This window comes from Entelurus aequoreus, linkage group LG05 (assembly GCF_033978785.1).
Source record: "Entelurus aequoreus isolate RoL-2023_Sb linkage group LG05, RoL_Eaeq_v1.1, whole genome shotgun sequence".
NCBI lineage: Eukaryota > Metazoa > Chordata > Actinopteri > Syngnathiformes > Syngnathidae > Entelurus > Entelurus aequoreus.
The window spans coordinates 86034447-86058806 of record NC_084735.1 but is presented as its reverse complement, the minus strand read 5'-3'; the positions used below and the strand labels follow the sequence as shown (position 1 = coordinate 86058806).

At 35.7% G+C, this 24360-nt stretch overlaps 2 protein-coding genes across 8 annotated transcripts in view; one reads left to right on the top strand and one right to left on the bottom strand.

The window, feature by feature from the left end:
- LOC133651196 (fibroblast growth factor 13-like) overlaps positions 1-5387 on the top strand; it is a 6770-nt gene extending 1383 nt beyond the window's left edge. The window contains exon 5 of the mRNA XM_062049215.1: positions 4724-5387. Within this exon, the coding sequence (XP_061905199.1) occupies positions 4724-4860 (137 nt within the window). The 3' untranslated portion in view covers positions 4861-5387. The remainder of the gene's footprint in view (positions 1-4723) is intronic.
- Positions 5388-6779: 1392 nt separating this feature from the next.
- Positions 6780-24360, bottom strand: part of LOC133651195 (actin filament-associated protein 1-like 1) — a 41493-nt gene continuing 23912 nt past the window's right edge. For 2 of the 7 annotated variants that reach the window (XM_062049207.1, XM_062049208.1), the window contains exons 6-18: positions 22911-23003; positions 22632-22843; positions 22189-22368; positions 22026-22118; positions 20217-20388; positions 16774-16905; positions 16497-16711; positions 16285-16430; positions 16151-16217; positions 15966-16080; positions 15500-15888; positions 15219-15344; positions 6780-10441 (exon numbers count right to left, since the gene is read on the bottom strand). In XM_062049207.1, coding sequence (XP_061905191.1) covers positions 10415-10441; positions 15219-15344; positions 15500-15888; positions 15966-16080; positions 16151-16217; positions 16285-16430; positions 16497-16711; positions 16774-16905; positions 20217-20388; positions 22026-22118; positions 22189-22368; positions 22632-22843; positions 22911-23003 — 1967 coding nt within the window. In that variant the 3' untranslated portion in view covers positions 6780-10414. The remainder of the gene's footprint in view (positions 10442-15218; positions 15345-15499; positions 15889-15965; positions 16081-16150; positions 16218-16284; positions 16431-16496; positions 16712-16773; positions 16906-20216; positions 20389-22025; positions 22119-22188; positions 22369-22631; positions 22844-22910; positions 23004-24360) is intronic. The other 5 variants (XM_062049209.1, XM_062049210.1, XM_062049211.1 and 2 more) reach the window with 4 other exon arrangements.

Here is a 24360-nt window from a genome sequence, read left to right as displayed (position 1 = left end):
ATCATCCATTTAGAAATATCTTTAAGGGAAAATACTGCATTTTGTGGGTTTTGCCATAAAGAACTGAGGTTGATTTGACAAAAAGAGCATACAAGAAAAAACACCAAAAAAAACATGTATATGTATGTATGAGTATATATATATATATGTATATATATATGTATGTGTATATATATATATATATACGCATACATATATATATATATATATATATATATATATACATACATATATATATAGTTTCCCCAGATATATATATATATACATATATACTTATATATATATACATATACACATCTATACATATACAGTACACATACATATATATATATACATATACGTATATATATACACATATATACATACATATATATATATAAATATATATATACACACATACATATATCTATATATTTACACACATATATATATGTATATATATATGTGTGTGTATATATATATATATATAAATATATATATACACACATACATATATATATATGTGTGTATATATATATATATATGTGTGTATATATATATATGTGTATATATACAGTATATACTATATATATATGTATATATATATATGTGTATATATATATATATATATATATACGTGTGTATATATATATTTATTATATATATTTATGTGTGTTTATATATATTTTTATATTTATGTGTGTATATATGTATATATATATGTGTGTATATATATATATATATATATATATATGTATGTATATATATATATATGTATATATATATATATATATATATATATATATACATATATATATATATATATATATATATATATATATATATATATATATATATATATATATATATATATATATATATATATATATATATTTATATTTATGTGTATATATACATATATATTTATGTGTATATATATATATTTATATTGGTCAAAAGTGTACATACACTTGTAAAGAACATGATGTCATGGCTGTCTTGAGTTTCCAATCATTTCTACAACTCTTATTTTGTTGTGATGTAGTGATTGGAGCACATACTTGTTGCTCACAAAAAACATTCATGAAGTTTGCTTCTTTTATGAATTTATTATGGCTCTACTGAAAATGTGAGGGTCAAAAGTATACATACAGCAATGTTAATATTTGCTTACATGTCCCTTGGCAAGATTCACTGCAATAATTTGGTAGCCATCCACAAACTTCTGCTTGAATTGTTGACCACTCCTCTTGACTAAATTGGTGCAGTTCAGCTAAATTTGTTGCTTTTCTGACATGGACTTGTTTCTTCAGCATTGTCCACACGTTTAAGTCAGGACTTTGGGAAGGTCATTCTAAAACTTTCATTCTAGCCTGATTTTTAAAAAAAGGGGGAAAGGGGGGGCATCAAAGAAACAAAAAAAAAAAAACATTACAAAATCTATAAAAACTTATAGACAGAAATTAAGTATTTAATTTAAGTAATTATCTAGACATTAAAATAATAAATAAATGGCTTATTTTAACACTTTTATGAGTGGGGGCCCTTTTGGATCACCAATCATTTTAGTGGGATTTTTTTTAAACTGTCATTGCTAAAAAAAAAATCAAAAAAAAAAAAAAAAAAAAATCAGTGTTGTCATGAATTATTGACCTACTACTTCTTCACATCAAATATTCCACTTAGACCTGTTTTTTTTTGTCTTTGTTTGTTTTTGTTTTTTTTTTTGGGGGGGGGGGGGGGTGCATGTTGCATTTTTTTTTTATTTTTTTTTTAAATATAAAAAAAAAGGGGGGGGGGGCACAAACAAACAAACAAAAAAAAACATTAAAAGAACCTAAAAAAAAATTATACACAGAAATTAAGTTTATCTAGACATTAAAATAAAATACAATAAAATAAATGAATGGCTTATTTTAACACTTTTATGAGTGGGGGCCCTTTTGGATCACCAATATTTATTTTTTTTAACTGTCATTGCTAAAAAAAAAATCTAAAAAATCAGTGTTGTCATGAATTATTGACCTACAACTTCTTCACATCAAATATTCCACTTAGACCTGTTTTTTTGTCTTTGTTTGTTTTTTTTGTTTTTTTTGGGGGGTGGGGGGTGGGGGGGGGGGGGGGGGGTGCATGTTGCATTTTTTTTTAAAAAATTTAAATATAAAAAAAAAGGGGGGGGGCACAAACAAACAAACAAAAAAAAACATTAAAAGAACTAAAAAAAATTATACACAGAAATTAAGTTTATCTAGACATTAAAATAAAATACAATAAAATAAATTAATGGCTTATTTTAACACTTTTATGAGTGGGGGCCCTTTTGGATCACCAATATTTTTTTTTTTAACTGTCATTGCTAAAAAAAAAATCAAAAAAATCAGTGTTGTCATGAATTATTGACCTACTACTTCTTCACATCAAATATTCCACTTAGAACTGTTTTTTTTTTTTCTTTGTTTTTTTTTTTTTTTTGGGGGGGGGGGTGCATGTTGCACATTTTGTGTTTTTTATTTTTTATTTTAAATTAAATTAAAAAAAAAAAGGGGGGGGGGGGGCACAAACAAACAAAACAAAAAAAATAATTAAAAGAACCTAAAAAAAATTATAGACAGAAATTAAGTTTATCTAGACATTAAAATAAAATAAAATAAAATAAATGAATGGCTTATTTTAACACTTTTATGAGTGGGGGGCCCTTTTGGATCACTAATATTTATTTTTTTTAACTGTCATTGCTAAAAAAAAAAATCAAAAAAATCAGTGTTGTCATGAATTATTGACCTACTACTTCTTCACATCAAATATTCCACTTAGACCTGTTTTTTTTCTTAGTTTGTTTGTTTTTTGGGGGGCAATACATGTTGCATATTTTGTGATTTTTTATTTTTTTTAAAATTAATTTAAAAAAAAAAGGGGGGGGGGGGGGCACAAACAAACAAACAAAAAAAAAAAAATTAAAATAACTAAAAAAAAAATTATAGACAGAAATTAAGTTTATCTAGACATTAAAATAAAATACAATAAAATAAATGAATGGCTTATTTTAACACTTTTATGAGTGGGGGCCCTTTTAAATCACCAATAATTTTTTTTTTAAACTGTCATTGCTAAAAAAAAAAATCAAAAAAATCAGTGTTGTCATGAATTATTGACCTACTACTTCTTCACATCAAATATTCCACTTAGAACTGTTTTTTTTTCTTTGTTTGTTTGTTTTTTTGGGGGGAAATGCATGTTGCATATTTTGTGTTTTTTATTTTAAATTAATTAAAAAAAAAAAAAAAAGGGGGGGGCAAAAAACAAACAAAACAAAACAAAAACATTAAAAGAACTAAAAAAAATTATAGACAGAAATTAAGTTGGTCTAGACATTAAAATAAGAGACAATAAAATAAATGAATGGCTTATTTTAACACTTTTATGAGTGGGGGCCCTTTTGGATCACCAATTTTTTTTTTTAACTGTCATTGCTAAAAAAAAAAATAAAAAAAAATCTGTGTTGTCATGAATTATTGACCTACTACTTCTTCACATCAAATATTCCACTTAGAACTGTTTTTTTTTCTTTTTTTTGGGGGGGGGGGGGGGGGTGCATGTTGCATATTTTGTGTTTTTTATTTTAAATTAAAAAAAAAAAAAAAAGGGGGGGGGGCACAAACAAACAAAACAAAAAAATAATTAAAAGAACTAAAAAAAAATTATAGACAGAAATTAAGTTTATCTAGACATTAAAATAAAATACAATAAAATAAATTAATGGCTTATTTTAACACTTTTATGAGTGGGGGCCCTTTTGGATCACCAATATTTTTTTTTTTTTAACTTTCATTGCTAAAAAAAATATTAAAAAAATCAGTGTTGTCATGAATTATTGACCTACTACTTCTTCACATCAAATATTCCACTAAGACCTGTTTTTTTTCCTTTGTTTGTTTTGTTTTTTTGGGGGGGAATGCATGTTGCATATTTTGTGCTTTTTTTTTTTTTTTTTTTTTAAATATAAAAAAAAAGGGGGGGGGGGCACAAACAAACAAAACAAAACAAAAACATTAAAAGAACTAAAAAAAATTATAGACCGAAATTAAGTTGGTCTAGACATTAAAATAAGAGACAATAAAATAAATGAATGGCTTATTTTAACACTTTTATGAGTGGGGGCCCTTTTGGATCACCAATATTTTTTTTTATAACTGTCATTGCTAAAAAAAAATCAAAAAAATCAGTGTTGTCATGAATTATTGACCTACTACTTCTTCACATCAAATATTCCACTTAGACCTGTTTCTTTCTTTTTTTTTGGGGGGGGGGGGGTGCATGTTGCATATTTTGTGTTTTTTATTTTTTATTTTAAATTAATAAAAAAAAAAAAGGGGGGGGGGCACAAACAAACAAAACAAAAAAAAATAATTAAAAGAACTAAAAAAAAATTATAGACAGAAATTAAGTTTATCTAGACATTAAAATAAAATACAATAAAATAAATGAATGGCTTATTTTAACACTTTTAAGAGTGGGGGCCCTTTTGGATCACCAATATTTTTTTTTTTTAACTGTCATCGCTCAAAAAAAAAGAATTAATGTTGTTATGAATTATTGACCCATTTAAAGCTGTGATTACTTCACACCAACAATTATACTTTGAAATATTATACAATGAAAATATACAATGACAATCATTTTTGCAGCAGATTCCGAAAATCAGTGTGTGTGTGTGTGTGCGTGTGTGTGTGTGTGTGCGCAGTGGCCATGTACAGAGAGCCGTCCCTCCACGACCTGACAGAGCTGTCCCGCTCAGGCAGCGCCACGCCCACAAAAAGTCGCAGCGCGTCGGCTCTACTTAACGGCGGGAAGACCCCCAGCAGCAACGACCTATCCTAGCCCCCCGCCCCCCAAAACGGATCTCAGGCGGCCACGCCCAGCTGTCAGGAGGAAGTGGGAGGAGCTTGAAGGAGCCACTGTGATGTAAATAGAGGAGAGACAATCAGAGTTGACTCAGCTGAGAGTCACACACTCAAGACTGTTAACACAACCAAAAAAGTATCTGTTGCTTGGAAACCACGTTTACACCCCATTCCTTTCCTCGCATGCATGTGCGCGCGCATGTCCGCCGTCTGTCCACACTTTCGCACTTTTTGATCGTCGCATGAGCGCTTGCTGACCAACCCTCCCTCCTCTTTGTAGCTGCATGCCTTCCTGCTCGCACACGCTCCTCCACCAGAGGGCGCCAGGTGAGACACAGCGCTGGTGAATGGGCCAATGAGAAGCAGCCGGGTGACATGAATGGACCAATAGGAGCACGCTGCCTTTTGTGGACTGGAATAAATTTTGTGCACAAGCTTTTGTCGGTAAAGTATTTATGTTTCAGAGTTGTGTGACAACAATATAAAGTGCAACAGTAAAGAAGACGACGTTAATAATAATAATTTGTGTGGAAGTGTTGTGTGAATGCTGAAGATGCCGGATGGGGAATTGTGGAATTATGGCCTGAATGTTTCATGTGGAATTTGTAATGGAGGTTCATTTGTGTCTGTATGACAAAACAATTTATGGACACTGAATTTTGGAAATCAAAGTATGCTCACAATTTTATTGAAGATGTGAGCAAAATGTGTTAAAGTACAGTGTTTTAATATTCAGTATAAAAATATATCAGTGCGGAAATATGTGTGGCGTCAAAACCCAACACTCACTTGCGGTAAATGAAGACTCAAGCAACGGATCCTGACTCAGGACGAGCTTCAGGTTTATTTGACCCGATGAGGGTTTTGGGTTTTGAAGCAAACTAATTTTTCTGCACTGAATTTTTTTTACACTGAAATTTTACAAATGTATTTTTTCTACACTGATTTTTTTTTAATACTATATTTTTTTACACTGATTTTTTTTATTAACATAATTATCCTACATTACATTTTTGTCATACTACATTTTTATACACTGAATTTTACAAACTTTTTTTTTTTCACTGAATTTTTACAAGATAATTGTTTTTACACTGGGATAGGCTGCTCCCCCCTGACCCCAAGAGGGACAAACGGTAGAAAATGAATGGATGGATGAATTTTTACACTGATTTTATTACACTATATTTTTTGCACAGTTTTTTTTTTTTACACTGAATTTTTACAAATGTGTTTTTTCCTACACTGATTTTTTTTTATACTAAATTTTTATACCCTGATTTTTTTTACAATGAATTTTTACAAACATAATTTTTCTACACTGAATTTTTTTCATACTACATTTTTATACACTGAATGTTACACAGTTTTTTTTTCACTAAATTTTTACAAGATAATAGTTTTTACACTGGGATAGGCTGCATCCCCCCTGACACCAAAATTTGAAAATGAATGAATGGATGAATTTTTTACACTGATTTTCTTACACTAAATTTTTTTCTGTTTTTTTTTCACACTGAATTTTTACAAATGTATTTTTTCTACACTGATTTTTTTTATACTAAATTTTTATACCCTGATTTTTTTCCACAGAATTTTTACAAACATTTTTCTACACTGAATTTTTGTCATACTACATTTTTATACACTGAATTTTTTTCCACTGAATTTTACAAACTTTTTTTTTTCCACTGAATTTTCACAAGATAATTGTTTTTACACTGGGATAGGCTGCATCTCCCCCCTGACACCGAGAGGGACAAACTGTAAAAAATGAATGGATGGATGAATTTTTACACTGATTTTCTTACACTAAATTTTTTTCTAAATTTTTTTTTTTACACCGAATTTTTACAAACTTTTTCTTACACTGAATTTTTACAAAAAAATGTTTAATACACTGGGATAGGTTGCAGCCACCCATGACCCTTGAGAGGGACAATCGGTAGAAAATGGATGGATGGATTATTTTTTACACAACATTTCAAATTGTTTTATTTTACATTGATTGTCTCTCCTGAAATTTTTTACAACATTTTTACAAACTTAATTTTTTGACACTGAAATTTATACACAGTATTTTTTACACTGACTTTTTTTACACTGGGATAGGCTGCAGCTACCCGTGACCTAGAGAGGGACAAACAGTAGAAAATGAATGGATGGATGAGTTTTTACACTGATTTTCTTATACAAATTTTTTTGTATTTTTTTACACACTGAATTTTATTTTTACACTGACATTTTACAAACTGAATTTTTACTAACATTTTCTTTTTACACTGGGATAGGTTGGAGTCCCCCATGACCCCTGAGAGGGACAAGCGGTAGAAAATGGATGGATGGATTATTTTTGAAGGTTTTTTTACACAGTATTTTTTCACACTGAATTTTACAAACTTTCTTTTTCCACTGAATGTTTACAAACATTGTTTTTGCATTGGGATAGACTGCAGCCACCCGTGACCCCTAGAGGGACAAGCGGTAGAAAATTAATAGATGGATGAGTTTTTACACTGATTTTCTTACACTAAATTTTTTCAAATTTTTTTTTTTTACACCGAATTTTTACAACCTTGTTCTTACACAGATTTTTTTACAAACTGGATCTTTACAAACATTTTTTTTACACAGCATCGGTTGCAGACCCCCATGACTTGTGAGAGGGACAAGCGGTAGAAAATGGATGGATGGAACCTTTTTTCAATTTTTTTTTACTTTGATTGTCTCTCCTTAATTTTTTTACACACTGATTTTTTTACACTTGGATAGGCTGCAGCCCCCTGTGACTACAAGAGGGACAAGCTGTAGAAAATGGATGGATGGATGATATTTGTAGTTTTTTTTAGACTGAATATTTTTTTTACACAAAATTTTTACAAACAGAACCTTTTTTACACAGCATTTTTTTCCACAGATTTTTTTTTTCCACAGCATTTTTTTCACAGATTTTTTTTTACACTCGGATAGGCTGCGGACCCCTGTCAGTCCAAGAGGGACAAGCTGTAAAAAAATGGATGGATGGATGAATTTTGTAGGTTGTTTTTTTTTTTTACACAGATTTTTTTTTTTACTCAAAAATTTTATACACAAACATTTTACAAACAGAACATTTTTTACACTGCATTTTTTTAAAGGATTTTTTTTACACTCTGATAGGCTGCAGCCCTCGAAAGCCCAAGAGAGACAAGCTGTAGAAATGGATGTATGAATAATTTTTGTAAGGTTTTTTTACACAGAATTTTTTTTTTACTCAACATTTTTTTACACAAAAATTTTCCAAACAGAACCTTTTTTACGCTAAACATTTTACACTGCATGTTTTTCACTGATTTTTTTACACTCGGATAGGCTGCAGCCGCCTGTGACTCCAAGAGGGACAAGCTGTAGAAAATGGATGGATGGATGAATTTTGTATTTTTCTTTTACACTGAATTTTTTTTTTACTCAAAATTTTTTTACACAAACATTTTACAAACAGAACATTTTTTACACCGCATTTTTTACACAGATTTTTTTTACACTCGGATAGGCTGCAGCCCCTTGTCACCCCAAGAGAGACAAGCTGTAGAAAATGGATGGATGGATACTTTTTGTAAGGTTTTTTTACACAGATTTTTTTTTATTTTTACAAACAGAACCTTTTTTACGCTAAACATTTTACACTGCATGTTTTTCACTGATTTTTTTTCACTCGGATAGGCTGCAGCCGCCTGTGACTCCAAGAGGGACAAGCTGTAGAAAATGGATGGATGGATGAATTTTGTATTTTTCTTTTACACTGAATTTTTTTTTTACTCAAAATTTTTTTACACAAACATTTTACAAACAGAACCGTTTTTACACCGCATTTTTTACACAGATTTTTTTTACACTCGGATAGGCTGCAGCCCCCTGTCACCCCAAGAGAGACAAGCTGTAGCAAATGGATGGATGGATAATTTTTGTAAGGTTTTTTTACACTGATTTTTTTTATTTTCACAAACAGAACCTTTTTTACGCTAAACATTTTACACTGCATGTTTTTCAATTATTTTTTTTACACTCGGATAGGCTGCAGCCGCCTGTGACTCCAAGAGGGACAAGCTGTAGAAAATGGATGGATGGATGAATTTTGTATTTTTCTTTTGCACTGAATTTTTTTTTTACTCAAAAGTTTTTTACACAAACATTTTACAAACAGAACATTTTTTACACCGCATTTTTTACACAGATTTTTTTTACACTCGGATAGGCTGCAGCCCCCTGTCACCCCAAGAGAGACAAGCTGTAGAAAATGGATGGATGGATAATTTTTGTAAGGTTTTTTACACTGAATTTTTATTTTTACTCAAAAAAAATTTGCACAAAAAAATGTACAAACAGAACCTTTTTTACACTGAAAATTTTACACTGCATGTTTTTCACTTTTTTTTTTTTACACTATGATAGGCTGCAGCCCCCTGTGACCCCAAGAGGGACAAGCTGTAAATAAAGGGATGGATGGATGAATTTTGTAGGTTTTTTTACGCAGAATTTTTTTTTTACTCAAATTTATTTTACACAAAAATTTTACAAACAGAACCTTTTTTAGACAGAATTTTTTTTTATTCAAATTTTTTTTTACACAAAATTTTTACAAACAGAACCTTTTTTACACTGAAATTTTTCACCGATTTTTTTTTTTTACACACATTTTTTTACACTGAATTTTTTTTTTACTCAAATTTATTTTACACAAAAATTTTACAAACAGAACCTTTTTTAGACAGAATTTTTTTTTTACTCAAATTTTTTTTACACAAAAATTTTATAAACAGAACCTTTTTTACACTGAAATTTTTCACCGATTTTTTTTTTTACACTGAATTTTTTAAAACATACTTTTTTTTTTTAACTCTATAATAGGTTCCAGCCCACCCGCAACCCCAAGACGGACAGGCGGTAGAAAATGGATGAATGTTTTTTTTTTTAAATACATTTATTTATTTATTTTACACTGAATTTTTAAACACGCAAATTCTGCTCCCAAATTTTTATTCAATGAAATTGTCGATATAATTTAATGCAATAAAATTCAGTGTCCAAAAAAGCTTTCGTAATAAAGACACAAATTGACCTCCGTAACTTGTGGGATGAAAATCGTAGTGAATTCTGGAAAAAATTAGTCAATAATTTCAAAGAAAATTTTGACGTTAAAAAAATTGGAACGCAAGCATTTGTGTCCTGAATGAGCATTGTGATGCTGCAATGGCTTGGAAGAGTTAAAAAAAAAAAAAAACGTAAATAGAAAAATAAATAAATACAAGAAATAACATATTCCTCAGCATTCACATGCAAAAAACCCCACACTTACAACTTTTGCTTTTTCATTGAAACGAATCAAATCGGTGTCGCTCACGTGCACGCCTCGTCAGTGCCAGTCACTTTGACGTCCTTACGATATGTAGATGAGCTGAGGGGGGAGGGGCCTCTATGCGTGACTCCGCCCACGTGGTCCAACACACAAAGTGTCTCCTCTTCCTCTTTGTCTGCCGTCAACGTCACAGCGTCTACGTGCTCGTCTTGGACTCCCACTCCTGGAAAACAACACGCGGGTGAGCATGGCGCCCGCGCCATTCTTATTTGTAACGATCCTTAATCAATAAAAAAAAAAAAGTTTTTAGCCTCATCGTATTGTTGATTAGATACAGATAAGTAAGCAGTGTTCGTAGTTACTTTTAAAATCCAATTAATGACTTTTAACAACAAGACGGCGTCATTAGTGCAGCAAGTTCAATGCAGGAAATATCGTTTTACTGGTGAAAGCAACAAGCAGTATCGCACTAAAATGAACTTAATATCAAACAGGAAGAGGCACCATCACACTGTGACACAGCAGACAACCACATACGTACACAATGGGATTATTGAACAACAAATCAATGATTAAAGTGACAAACTTGCCATCCAAACAATACCCCGTTTGTTGACAAGAAGATACAGTATGGCAGCCAAGGAAGCACATTCAATCACTTTATTAAGCAACGGTAACGCAATCCGGTGAAAAAGAATACTGAACAACAAATCCATAATTGAAGTGACAAATTTAAAATCCAAATAATACCCCGTTTGTTGACAAGAAGATATGACAGCCATGGAAGCACATTCAATCACTTTATTAAGCAAAGGTAACACAATCCGGTGAAAAGAATATTGAACAATAAATCGATGATTGATATGACAAACTTGCCATCCAAACAATACCCCGTTTGTTGACAAGAAGATATGACAGCCATGGAAGCACATTCAATCACTTTATTAAGCAACGGTAACGCAATCCGGTGAAAAAGAATATTGAACAACAAATCCATAATTGAAGTGACAAATTTAAAATCCAAACAATACCCCGTTTGTTGACAAGAAGATATGACAGCCATGGTAGCACATTCAATCACTTTATTAAGCAAAGGTAACACAATCCGGTGAAAAGAATATTGAACAACAAAAATAATGATTGAAGTGACAAACTTGCCATCCAAACAATACCCCGTTTGTTGACAAGAAGATATGACAGCCATGGAAGCACATTCGATCACTTTATTAAGCAACGGTAACGCAATCCGGTGAAAAGAATATTGAACAACAAAAATAATGATTGAAGTGACAAACTTGCCATCCAAACAATACCCCGTTTGTTGACAAGAAGATATGACAGCCATGGAAGAACATTCAATCACTTCATTAAGCAACGGTAACGCAATCCAGTGAAAAGAATATTGAACAACAAATCGATGATTGACATGACAAACTTGCCATCCAAACAATACCCCGTTTGTTGACAAGAAGATATGACAGCCATGGAAGCACATTCAATCACTTTATTAAGCAACGGTAACACAATCCGTTGAAAATATTCTAAAGAGATGGCGTCAAAGCCGACAAAGTGCCGCTGCTAACTGCTAAAGCTGAAAAAACACAGCTCCGTTGACACCCTCGATGACGTCACACGTCACTAGGCAACAGGCCACGCCTTTTAAAAAGCACAGACTCTGCACATTGTACTCTCGTATTAGACATCTCTCAAATGCGCATGCCAAATATTGAAAGTTTTTTTTTGTTTTTTAGGGAACGTATAAATTACTTACCCTTGTAATTAATTACATTTATTAAAGAGTAATTCCGTAAAGTAAAGTAACGAGTAAAGTAACGAGTAACTATAATTAATTACTTTTTAAAACTGTTTTTCAGAGCACTGTAAGTAAGACATTTATCAGAGCTGTTTACCTATTTTATGGAGGAATGTACCGTATTTTTCGGACTATAGGTCGCAGTTTTTTTCAGAGTTTGGCGACTATTTGTGAAATTATTAACACATTAGCGTAAAATATCAAATAATATTATTCCGCTCATTCACGTAAGAGACTAGACGTATAAGATTTCATGGGATTTAGCGATTAGGAGTGACAGATTGTTTGGTAAACGTATAGCATGTTCTATATGTTATAGTTATTTGAATGACTCTTACTATAATATGTTACGTAAACATACCAGGCACGTTCTCAGTAAGTAATTTATGCCTCACATAACTTATTCAGCCTGTTGTTCACTATTCTTTATTTATTTTAAATTGCCTTTCAAATGTCTATTCTTGGTGTTGGCTTTTATCAAACAAATTTCCCCAAAAAATGCGACTTATATATGTTTTTTTCCTTCTTTATTATGCATTTTCGGCCGGTGCGACTTATACTCCGGAGCGACTTATACTCCGAAAAATACGGTAGTTAATCATAGAACTGGCACCAAATGTTACTAAAAAGTATGGATATTGAATCGAGAATCGTTTGGAATGGAATTGTTACACTTAAGAATCGAATCGAATCATGTGGTGCTCAATGATTCACAGCCCGAGCACCCGCGTGTATCTCTCTCTCTCGCGCGCACGCACGCACACACACACACACACACACACACACACACACACAACACACACACTGGTTATCATTTGGAAAGTGTACCAAGTTTTTGATCATCACTTGTGGGGACCACCCTTTCTACAGGTTGTGGAGGCATAAAAAAAATGGTGTAAAATGGCCACTGCCCAGTTAGCTCATACATGTCTTTAAATCTCTGGATTGATGAAGTAATGTGCTGATCATTCTTACTGGGGACTCTGGGGAAAAAGAGTTAATATGGTTCATGGGGACCAAATTTAAATAATTTTGCATAATTCAAACAAATTTGTACGTAAATACTGAGGACCATTTAAAAAAAAAAAAAGTTCAAATGAAATATGACATGATCCTCAGAATACAGCACTACAGCTGTCCTCTTATAGGAAGTTTCCCCACTTAAATGTTCAAGCAAATCCTGCATCTTCTGTGACATTACTGAAAACTGCTATTTAGCAGTAATGAAGTTGTCTGCGACTCCAACTACCATATATAGAAGGATGGAAAATTCTGAATGTGAATCATACTTTAAGGTAATAATGTTTTATAATCATGCTGTATGAAAATGTCATCCTAAGGAACACTAAACCAGATTTTGTTTTTGGAAAAATATATTAGTTTTAAAGGCCTACTGAAATGAATTTTTTTATTTAAACGGGGATAGCAGATCCATTCTATGTGTCATACTTGATCATTTCGCGATATTGCCATATTTTTGCTGAAAGGATTTAGTAGAGAACATCGACGATAAAGTTCGCAACTTTTGGTCGCTGATAAAAAAAAGCCTTGCCTGTACCGGAAGTAGCGTGACATCACCGGAGGAAGGACTCCTCACATTTTCCCATTGTTTACACCAGCAGCGAGAGATTCGGACCGAGAAAGCGACGATTACCCCATTAATTTGAGCGAGGATGAAAGATTTAAGGATGAGGAAAGTGAGAGTGAAGGACTAGAGTGCAGTGCAGGACGTATCTTTTTTCGCTCTGACCGTAACTTAGGTACAAGGGTTCATTGGATTCCACACTTTCTCCTTTTTCTATTGTGGATCACGGATTTGTATTTTAAACCACCTGGGATACTATATCCTCTTGAAAATGAGAGTCGAGAACGCGAAATGGACATTCACAGTGACTTTTATCTCCACGACAATACATCGGCGAAGCTCTTTAGCTACGGAGCTAACGTGACAGCATCGGGCTCAAATGCAGATAGAAACAAAATAAATAAATCCCTGACTGGAAGGATAGACAGAAAATCAACAATACTATTAAACCATGGACATGTAACTACACGGTTAATAGATCCCAGCTTGGCGAAGCTTAACAATGCTGTTGCTAACGACACCATTGAAGCTAACTTAGCAACGGGACCTCACAGAGCTATGATAAAAACATTAGCGCTCCACCTATGCCAGCCAGCCCTCATCTGCTCATCAACACCCGTGCTCACCTGCGTTCCAGCGATCGACGGAAGGACAAAGGACTTCACCCGATCATCCGTGCAATCGGCGGCTAGCGTCGGATAGCGCGTCTGCTATCCAAGTCAAAGTCCTCCTGGTTGTGTTGCTGCAGCCAGCCGCTAATACACCGATCCCACCTACAGCTTTCTTCTTTGCAGTCTCCATTGTTCATTAAACAAATTGCAAAAGATTCACCAACACAGATGTCCAGAATACTGTGGAATTTTGAGATGAAAACAGAGCTTTTTGTATTGGATTCAATGGGGTGCCAATACTTCCGTTTCAACGATTGACGTCACGCGCATACGTCATCATACATAGACGTTTTCAACCGGAAGTTTCGCGGGAAATTTAAAATGTCACTTTATAAGTTAACCCGGCCGTATTGGCATGTGTTGCAATGTTCAGATGTCATCATTGATATATAAACTATCAGACTGCGTGGTCGCTAGTAGTGGCTTTCAGTAGGCCTTTAACTAAGGATGGATACCATACAGAATCACAGTACTATTAATGCCAGGATAACAAATGTTTCACTTTTCAAGAACATTAATTTTCTCTTTTACCAATATTTGAAACACGTAAACAAAGTAACCCAAATTTCAAGAATGGATGGCAGAATGGATCTGACTATCATTTAAAAAGGTTTCCCTTTAGGGGACCTGTTTTTTTTTTGTCCCCATACCATCAGAGGTCCCCTAAAGGTGACTGTGTAAACAGAGCGATGTCCCCATTAAGTAAGCATTGCCAGAACACACACACACACAAACACACACACACAAACAAACACACACACACACACACACACACACACACACACACACACACACACACACACACACACACACACACACACACACACACACACACACACACACACACACACACACACACACACACACACACACACACACACACACACACACACACACACACACACACACACACACACTCGTATGTACACACCTTTGCCTTCTGCATGACATTGACTTTGGAGGAGGCGTAGAGCGATGGCGGTCGTTTGCGGAGTTCGGACGCTGAGTTGACGGGAATGATGTCATTGTAAACTTTGTCCACTTTCTTGTCCTGCTTCTGTGTGCACACACACACACACACGTGCACACACACGTGCACACACACACACACACACACACACACACACACACGCACACACACACACGCACACGCACACACACGCAGTCACTGTGAACACGTTTGTCTGACAGATGGTGAGAACGGCCTCCTACCTTGGAGGTGACGGTGGCGTTGGTGGGCGGAGCCAGCTGTCCCCTGGCCAGTGACTTGCTGAGGTTGTCCTTGACTTCGGTCAGTCGGAGTTCTAGCTCCACCCTCTCCTCCTCCTTCTGCTTGCACAGCACTTCCAGCTGGGCCAGCCGCCGCTCCACGCCGCCATCTTCAAACACACACACACATTGAGCGCGAGTTTGGGCGGGGGCCGCGCCTCGTCCCTCACCTGTCCCGCCGCCGCTCTTCAAGTCTTTCTTCTCCCTGCGCAGGGAGACGAGGGCGTTCCTGAGCCGCTCCTTCTGCCCCTCCAGCTCCTCCCGCTGCGTCAGGTAGCGTCTGGCGTCCTCCTCCGCTCGCAGTTTCCCGTAGCGTCCGTACTGGTTGACGTCTGACGGGGGGGGGGGGAAGACATGAGGAAGGCGGCCACGTTGTACAAAGTAGTGCAAAAAAGGGCGTGTCCCTCACTGGAGGCGTGTCTCTTGACGGCGGCCTGCTGCTCCGTCTTCTCGGAGTCCCTGCTGGAGAAGGAGGCGTGGCGTCTCACCTGGCCGCCCCTGGCCCTGCCCTCGTCCTCGTCGTCCTGCGGGGGGGGGGGGGACACGTGGGCGTCAAGCGCGCGGCCGACACGCCCGGGCGGACGGCGAGCTCACCTCCACACTCTCGTAAACGTCATCGTACGTGGTGGGGTCCACGGCGGCGGCGGCGGAGGTTGCCCACCTGAGGCAGCGCCAACGTTAGTGGGTCAAGTTAAAGCAGGACGTGGGGACGGTGCAGGAAGTCTCACAGGAAGGAGTGTCTGGCGGCGTGGCGTATGTCCGTCAAGGTGTCCACGTCGATGTAGTCGTAGTGAAGCTCATCGGGTAGCGTGGCGTTGCCCGTCTCGGCGAACAGGACCCCCAGCCAGCGTCCCAGCGTCTCCGAGCAGCCGGCCTGGAGGAGGAGCACAGACAAGCGTGGCCGTGACCGTCAGCCGCGCTGATGATGTCACACCTTTACCTCCAAGGACGCCAGCTCCACGCCTCCCTGAAGGATGCGGAAGGAAAAGGGATGCTTGGGGCCACAGCCCCCCGGGACCACCTCGCCCCCCCTCAAGGGGACCACCATGACGGGAGGCCGCTGGTCGCCCGGGTCCCTCAGCAGGTGCAGACTCCCCGCTCGCAGCGTGCACCAGCGATCCTTCCAGACTCCGCCCACGCACACGCTCAGATAGCCTGGGGGGGAAAGGCGGAGACATTATGACGGCCGTGTTTGGGGGTGGCGCGCTGAGGCTCACCGCAACGAGGGTCGTCATGGTGACCGGCGGGCGTCTTGCGTTTGGAGAAGGTGATGATTTGGTTGATCTTCTTCCCGGCCGCTCGGCTCATCGATCCCGTCAGCTCCGAGAAGGCACCGCGTTTTCCTTTGCCTGAAATCAAACAGTACATCACTGGTGATGTCACAGTGCACCTGGGGGGGCGGAGCCTCACGGGATGCCACCACCTCTTTACACATACATGTGTTTAATTCGTCTTTTACTGTTAAACACGGGTGTGTGTGTGTGTGTGTGCGTGTGTGTGTGTGTGTGTGTGTGTTTGTTCAGCATCCATCACTTCCTGTGATGTCCGTGGAACACAATACCAGGAAGAGGACAGGAAGGACGTCATATCTGCTCACGTCTCACATCCTGTTGCTCTTTCACTCAGTAAACACGAGACAGAAGACAACTACTAATCTTGTTAAATACAATTAATTATAACAACTACTAATCTTGTTAAACACAACTAATTATAACAACTACTAATCTTGTTGAATACAACTAATTATAACAACTACTAATCTTGTTAAATACAACTAATTATAACAACTACTAATCTTGTTGAATACAACTAATTATAACAACTACTAATCTTGTTAAATACAATTAATTATAACAACTACTAATCTTGTTAAACACAACTAATTATAACAACTACTAATCTTATTGAATACAACTAATTATAACAACTACTAATCTTGTTAAACACAACTAATTATAACAACTACTAATCTTGTTAAACAACTAATTATAACTACTAATCTTGTTAAACACAACTAATTATAACAACTACTAATCTTGTTAAACACAACTAATTATAACAACTACTAATCTTGTTAAATACAATTAATTATAACAATTACTAATCTTGTTAAACACAACTAATTATAACAACTACTAATCTTGTTGAATACAACTAATTATAACAACTACTAATCTTGTTGAATACAATTAATTATAACAACTACTAATCTTGTTAAACACAACTAATTATAACAACTACTAATCTTGTTAAATACAACTAATTATAACAACTACTAATCTTGTTAAACACAACTAATTATAACAACTACTAATCTTGTTGAATACAACTAATTATAACAACTACTAATCTTGTTAAACACAACTAATTATAACAACTACTAATCTTGTTGAATACAACTAATTATAACAACTACTAATCTTGTTGAATACAATTAATTATAACAACTACTAATCTTGTTAAACACAACTAATTATAACAACTACTAATCTTGTTAAATACAACTAATTATAACAACTACTAATCTTGTTGAATACAACTAATTATAACAACTACTAATCTTATTAAATACAACTAATTATAAACACTACTAATCTTGTTGAATACAACTAATTATAACAACTACTAATCTTGTTGAATACAACTAATTATAACAACTACTAATCTTATTAAATACAACTAATTATAAACACTACTAATCTTGTTGAATACAACTAATTATAACAACTACTAATCTTGTTGAATACAACTAATTATAACTACTAATCTTGTTGAATACAATTAATTATAACAACTACTAATCTTATTAAATACAACTAATTATAAACACTACTAATCTTATTAAATACAACTAATTATAACAACTACTAATCTTGTTGAATACAATTAATTATAACAACTACTAATCTTGTTAAACACAACTAATTATAACAACTACTAATCTTGTTGAACACAACTAATTATAACAACTACTAATCTTGTTAAACACAACTAATTATAACAACTACTAATCTTGTTGAATACAACTAATCATAACTACTAATCTTATTAAATACAACTAATTATAAACACTACTAATCTTGTTAAATACAACTAATTATAACAACAACTAATCTTATTAAATACAACTACTAAACTAATTAATTACAACTAATAATCTTGTTAAATACAACAAATTATAACAACTACTAATCTTATTAACTACAACTAATTATAACAACTACTAACCTTATTAACTGCAACTAATTGTAACTAGTACCCTTGTTAACTGCAACAAATTATCACAGCTACTAACCTTATTAACTACAGCTATTTACAACTTCTAACTGTATTAACTATACAACTATTTTTTACAACTCCTAACCTTATCAACTAAAACTATGTATAACTAGTAACCTTATTAACTGCAATTCATTCTAACAACTAGTAACCCTATTAACTACATCAAATTATAACAACTACTAACCTTAACTACAACTAATTATAACTACTAATCTTATTAACTACAATTATGTTTAACAACTAATAACCTTAACTAAAACTATTTATCACAACTACTAATCTTATTAACTAAAAGTATTTATAACTACTAACATTAACCAACTTATTCTAACAACTACTAACCTTATTAACTACAATTATGTTTTACAACTAATAACCTTATTAACTAAAACTATTTATCACAACTACTAATGTTATTAACTAAAAATATTTATAACTACTAACATTAACCAACTTATTCTAACAACTACTAACCTTATTAACTACAATTATGTTTTACAACTAATAGCCTTATTAACTAAAACTATTTATCACAACTACTAATGTTATTAACTAAAACTATTTATCACAACTACTAATGTTATTAACTAAAACTGTATATAACTACTAACCTTATTAACTAACTAATTATAACAACTACTAACCTTAACTCAAACTAATTCCAACAACTACAAACCTGAACTAAAATGTATTCTAACAACTACTAACCTTGTTAACTATAACTAATTATAAAAACTACTAACCTTGTTAACTACAATTAATTATAACTACTAACCTTAACTAAAACAAATTATAAAAATGACTAACCTTAACTAAAATGAATTATAACAACTATTAAACTTAATAACTACAACTAATTATAACAACTACTAACCTTATTAGCTGCAACAAATGATAACCACTAACCTTAATAACTGCAACTATTTATAACAACTACTAACCTTATTAACTGCAACTAATTATAACAACTATTAATCTTATTAACTACAATTATTTTTTAACTACTAAGCCTAACTAATTCTAACAACTACTAACCCTAATAAATACAACTAATTCTAACAACTACTAACCTTATTAACTACAACTAATAACAACTACTAACATTATTAGCTAAAAGTAAATACAACTAATTATATCTACAAATCTTAACTACAACTTATTATAAAAAGCTTTTAATCTTGTTAACCACAACTAATTGTAACAACTACTAACCTTAACTGTCTACAACTAATTATAACTACTAACCATATTAACTACAACTATTTATAACAAACACGACCACTAGGGGGCAATGTACCTGATGGGTGCTGTTGTATTGCTAAAAATGATTACAGCCAGTAAAACATATAGATATTATTACTCGGCAGTGTAAACCTACTGAGTGTGTCGGCAGCATCCCGTCCAGGTCCAGGTCCAGGTCCTGGTCCTGGTCCTGGTCCTGGTCCAGGTCCAGGTCCTGGTCCAGCTCCAGGTCCTGGTCCAGGTCCAGGTGTGGCTGGTTGACCGTCTGCTGTCGGTCCACTGTCCGAGTCTGACATGTGCTTGTCAGCCTGCAGCAGTCGGGGCAGAAATAACTGTGAATATTTAAACGTCTAATGATGATGATGTCACCGCATAGAGTGGGCGGGGAGGGGGTTTGAATATTTAGTTTTTTTGTCAGTTATAAAAAAAAAAAGGTTGTAACGTAATATAAAACAAATATAAGTTTAATAATAAACGTTCTTGAATCAAAAATACAAAATAGTTCCATCCACCTGGATAGCATGAGAGCTATTACGCAACACAGACGTCATAAGGTCATCAAAGCTCACCCTGAAGCCTTCACGCAAAGCACAAGCATTTTTGAATCACATGATAGAAGAAAGGCAAAAGCATTAGGAACTGTCATGAACAAGTTTTACTTTTGTACATAACTGTGGTGTGTTCAAGGACCCTTCATTAAAGTTGTCACGAGTTTTGAAAAACGGGGGGGAGATGCACTAATAATAACATGATCATAATATTAGTGATGTATTATTATGATTGGTATTATCCACTGATGATAAGTAGATAAGCTCTACTTTACACTCTAAAGCAGTGGTCCCCAACCACCCGGTACCGGTCCGTGGACCGATTGGTACCGGGCCGCACAAGAAATAAAAAAAATTTAAAAAAAATTTTTAAACTATTTTTTTTGTTTTTTTTGTTGTTGTCCTGTCCAGCTTCTCAGGTAAATCATATAGTTGATGTAGATGCCCATATAGGCTGTTCACATTTACTTTACAAAAGAGAAGTGTAGGATACTTCTCTTGTTGCCTTATTTGTATTTGACCACTACTGTTTTCTGTTTATTTGTTACTGACTGTGGCAGGACACCTCTGCCTCTGTTTCACTTTATGTTGCTGGTAAATAATATGGTTGTAGTAGTAGGCTAAAGTTAAATTATTTAGTATGCACTAATTAAAGGGGCAGAGCTTTAAGAGACATTTTAGCTTTTATATTCTATAAGATATATTTTTTGTAAGAACCACAATTAATAAATATATTTCAGTGAATAACTTATTGTTCAAATCTGTATATAAATATGTACATAAAGTGTTGCAATTATATTGTAAAATGGATGGATGGATGGACGTTGAAAACAAAACTGTTATTATTAATTAGTAAGTATACATTTTTTGAACCTTTTTAGAGAGAATCATATCATTGTAGTAAATTATGCAAATTACTCGATGATGTCACGGTGACCACGCCCATAGCCACGCCCCCACCGCCACAGGTATGTTGGCAGTTTATGGGAAACACTGAAATGTCTATTCTTGGCGTTGGGTTTTATCAAATAAATTTCCCCAAAAAGTGCGACTTATACTCCAGCGCGACTTATATATGTTTTTTTCCTTCTTTATTATGCATTTTCGGCAGGTGCGTCTTATACTCCGGTGCGACTTATACTCCGATAAATACGGTAGCTACCTGCTGCCACCTACTGATATATGGTATGGTATTACACGGTTACTCTGCCGAGCTCTAGACAGCACCGACACTCAACAACAACACATGATTTGCAGACTATAATTACTGGTTTGCAAAAAATATTTTTAACCCAAATAGGTGAAATTAGATCATCTCCCACGGCACACCAGACCGTATCTCACGCCAGTGTGCCGCGGCACAGTGGTTGAAAAACACTGCCCTAGTGTGTAGGCACCTTGTCCAGCTCCACCTTCCTGTGGACTACGGGAGAGGTGGATCCGCTCAGGCCGTCCATGTTGCCACACTGGCTGCCGACGTCTTGCACGACCTGCACACGCAAACAACAACAACAACAAGATAACAATAACATCCAGTTGTCCAAACACACACACACATACTTTGAGCCATCTCTGGGCTTGTTCCTTGCTCTGCACAGCCAGAACCAGAACCTCTCCGCCCGGCAGAGAGAAGCGCAGCTCGTGTCTCTTCTTGCGACCCTCCTTGTAGACGTAAATGACGTTGCACAGGTTGAGAGGGAGCTCCGTGTGGGGGGTGCTCTCCTTGATGCTTTTGTAGCACTACACACACACACACACACACACACACACACACACACACACACACACACACACACACACACACACACACACACACACACACACACACACACACACACACACACACACACACACACACACACACACACACACACACACACACACACACACACACACACACACACACACACACACACACACACACACACACACACACACACACACACACACAGAGTCAAGCCAGGACAACAAGTCATTGTATGGCCAGGAACGGGGTCTCTCACCTGTAGTTTGCTGTCTCGGACCACCACCAGCTGTTTGGACCACTGGCCGAAGCGCTTCTTCCGCATCAGGAAAGCGCAAATCCTGCAGTCCTGGACCGGGCCGTCCGGACTGCCGTCCGCGGCCCATCTCTGAGGAGGACCCTGTCCTTTGGCCTCCTCTTCCTCCTCCTCGTACGACTCGTAGGAGCTGCTCAGAGCGTCGGAGTCGTTATCTGCGCACAGGAAGAACACAGGTCAGTCTTCCCGGAAGACTGACCTGGGGGATTGTGGCGGACTGACAGGAGTTTTTGGGAGGCCCGTTGATCCTGGTGGTGGGGTAGTTGTTGTCTGCATCTTCATAGTAGGCGTCTTCCTCGGAGTTCCTGGAAGCTGCTGGAGAAAAAGACAAGGCAGACAAATTAACATTACACCGTGACTTAGGGTTGTACGCTATACCGGTACTAATACAGTACCGTGGTACTAATGAATTAAAAACAATACTATACTGACTTTGAAAAACGTACAGAGCCGAGGCGCATGTTGTTGAGTGTGTCAAAACGCGCACACAGAGCATAGAGTGCATACAAGCAGAAACAGTGTGGAGAGGAAGAATGGGGAAAAAAACCCGGCAATTCTACTGGTTAATAAAAAGTGTGCGAGAAGCGCAATATGAAGGTATTTGGGCTTCAAAACGGTCAATAAAAGGTGACATGTTAAACGCGGAAGTGCCGGCTTGAAAACAGGCCTCGCCAAAGGTGGCGATGGGTATTACCACCTTTGCTTCAAACTAAGGTAAACATCTAAATAACAAGCAGTCAGATCTGCACAAGGAGTTTAAAGATCGACAGGTTTTGTAGTTTACCAGCTCCTAGGCTGTGCGAATACAAGGGTTGTCCCGATACCAATAATTTAGTACCGGTACCGGTACCAAAATGTACACTACAATTCAAAAGTTTGGGGTCACCCAAACAATTTTGTGGAATAGCCTTCATTTCTAAGAACAACAATAGACTGTCGAGTTTCAGAGGAAAGTTCTCTTTTTTCTGGCCATTTTGAGCGTTTAATTGACCCCACAAATGTGATGCTCCAGAAACTCAATCTGCTCAAAGGAAGGTCAGTTTTGTAGCTTCTGTAACGAGCTAAACTGTTTTCAGATGTGTGGACATGATTGCACAAGGGTTTTCTAATCATCAATTAGCCTTCTGAGCCAATGAGCAAACACATTGTACCATTAGAACACTGGAGTGATAGTTGCTGGAAATGGGCCTCTATACACATATGTAGATATTGCACCAAAAAGCAGACATTTGCAGCTAGAATAGTCATTTACCACATTAGCAATGTATAGAGTGTATTTCTTTAAAGTTAAGACTAGTTTAAAGTTATCTTCATTGAAAAGTACAGTGCTTTTCCTTCAAAAATAAGGACATTTCAATGTGACCCCAAACTTTTGAACGGTAGTGTATATCGATACTTTTCCAAATAAAGGAAATTACGGAAAATGTCAATATTGGCTTTATTTTGAAAGAAAATCTTACACTACATTAAACAATCACAGTCAAAGAACAAGGTTAAAATATAAATTAAAAGGTATTAAAATGGCATCGACCCTGAAGGGAACGTCTTCTCTGTGCTCCTTGACTACGGTCTGCACCGGACCGAACAGCAGGACAGGTGTAACGACTGCATTATTACCTGTCACTTTTTATAACTCCTTGTGTGCAGATCTGAATGCTTATTATTGAAATGT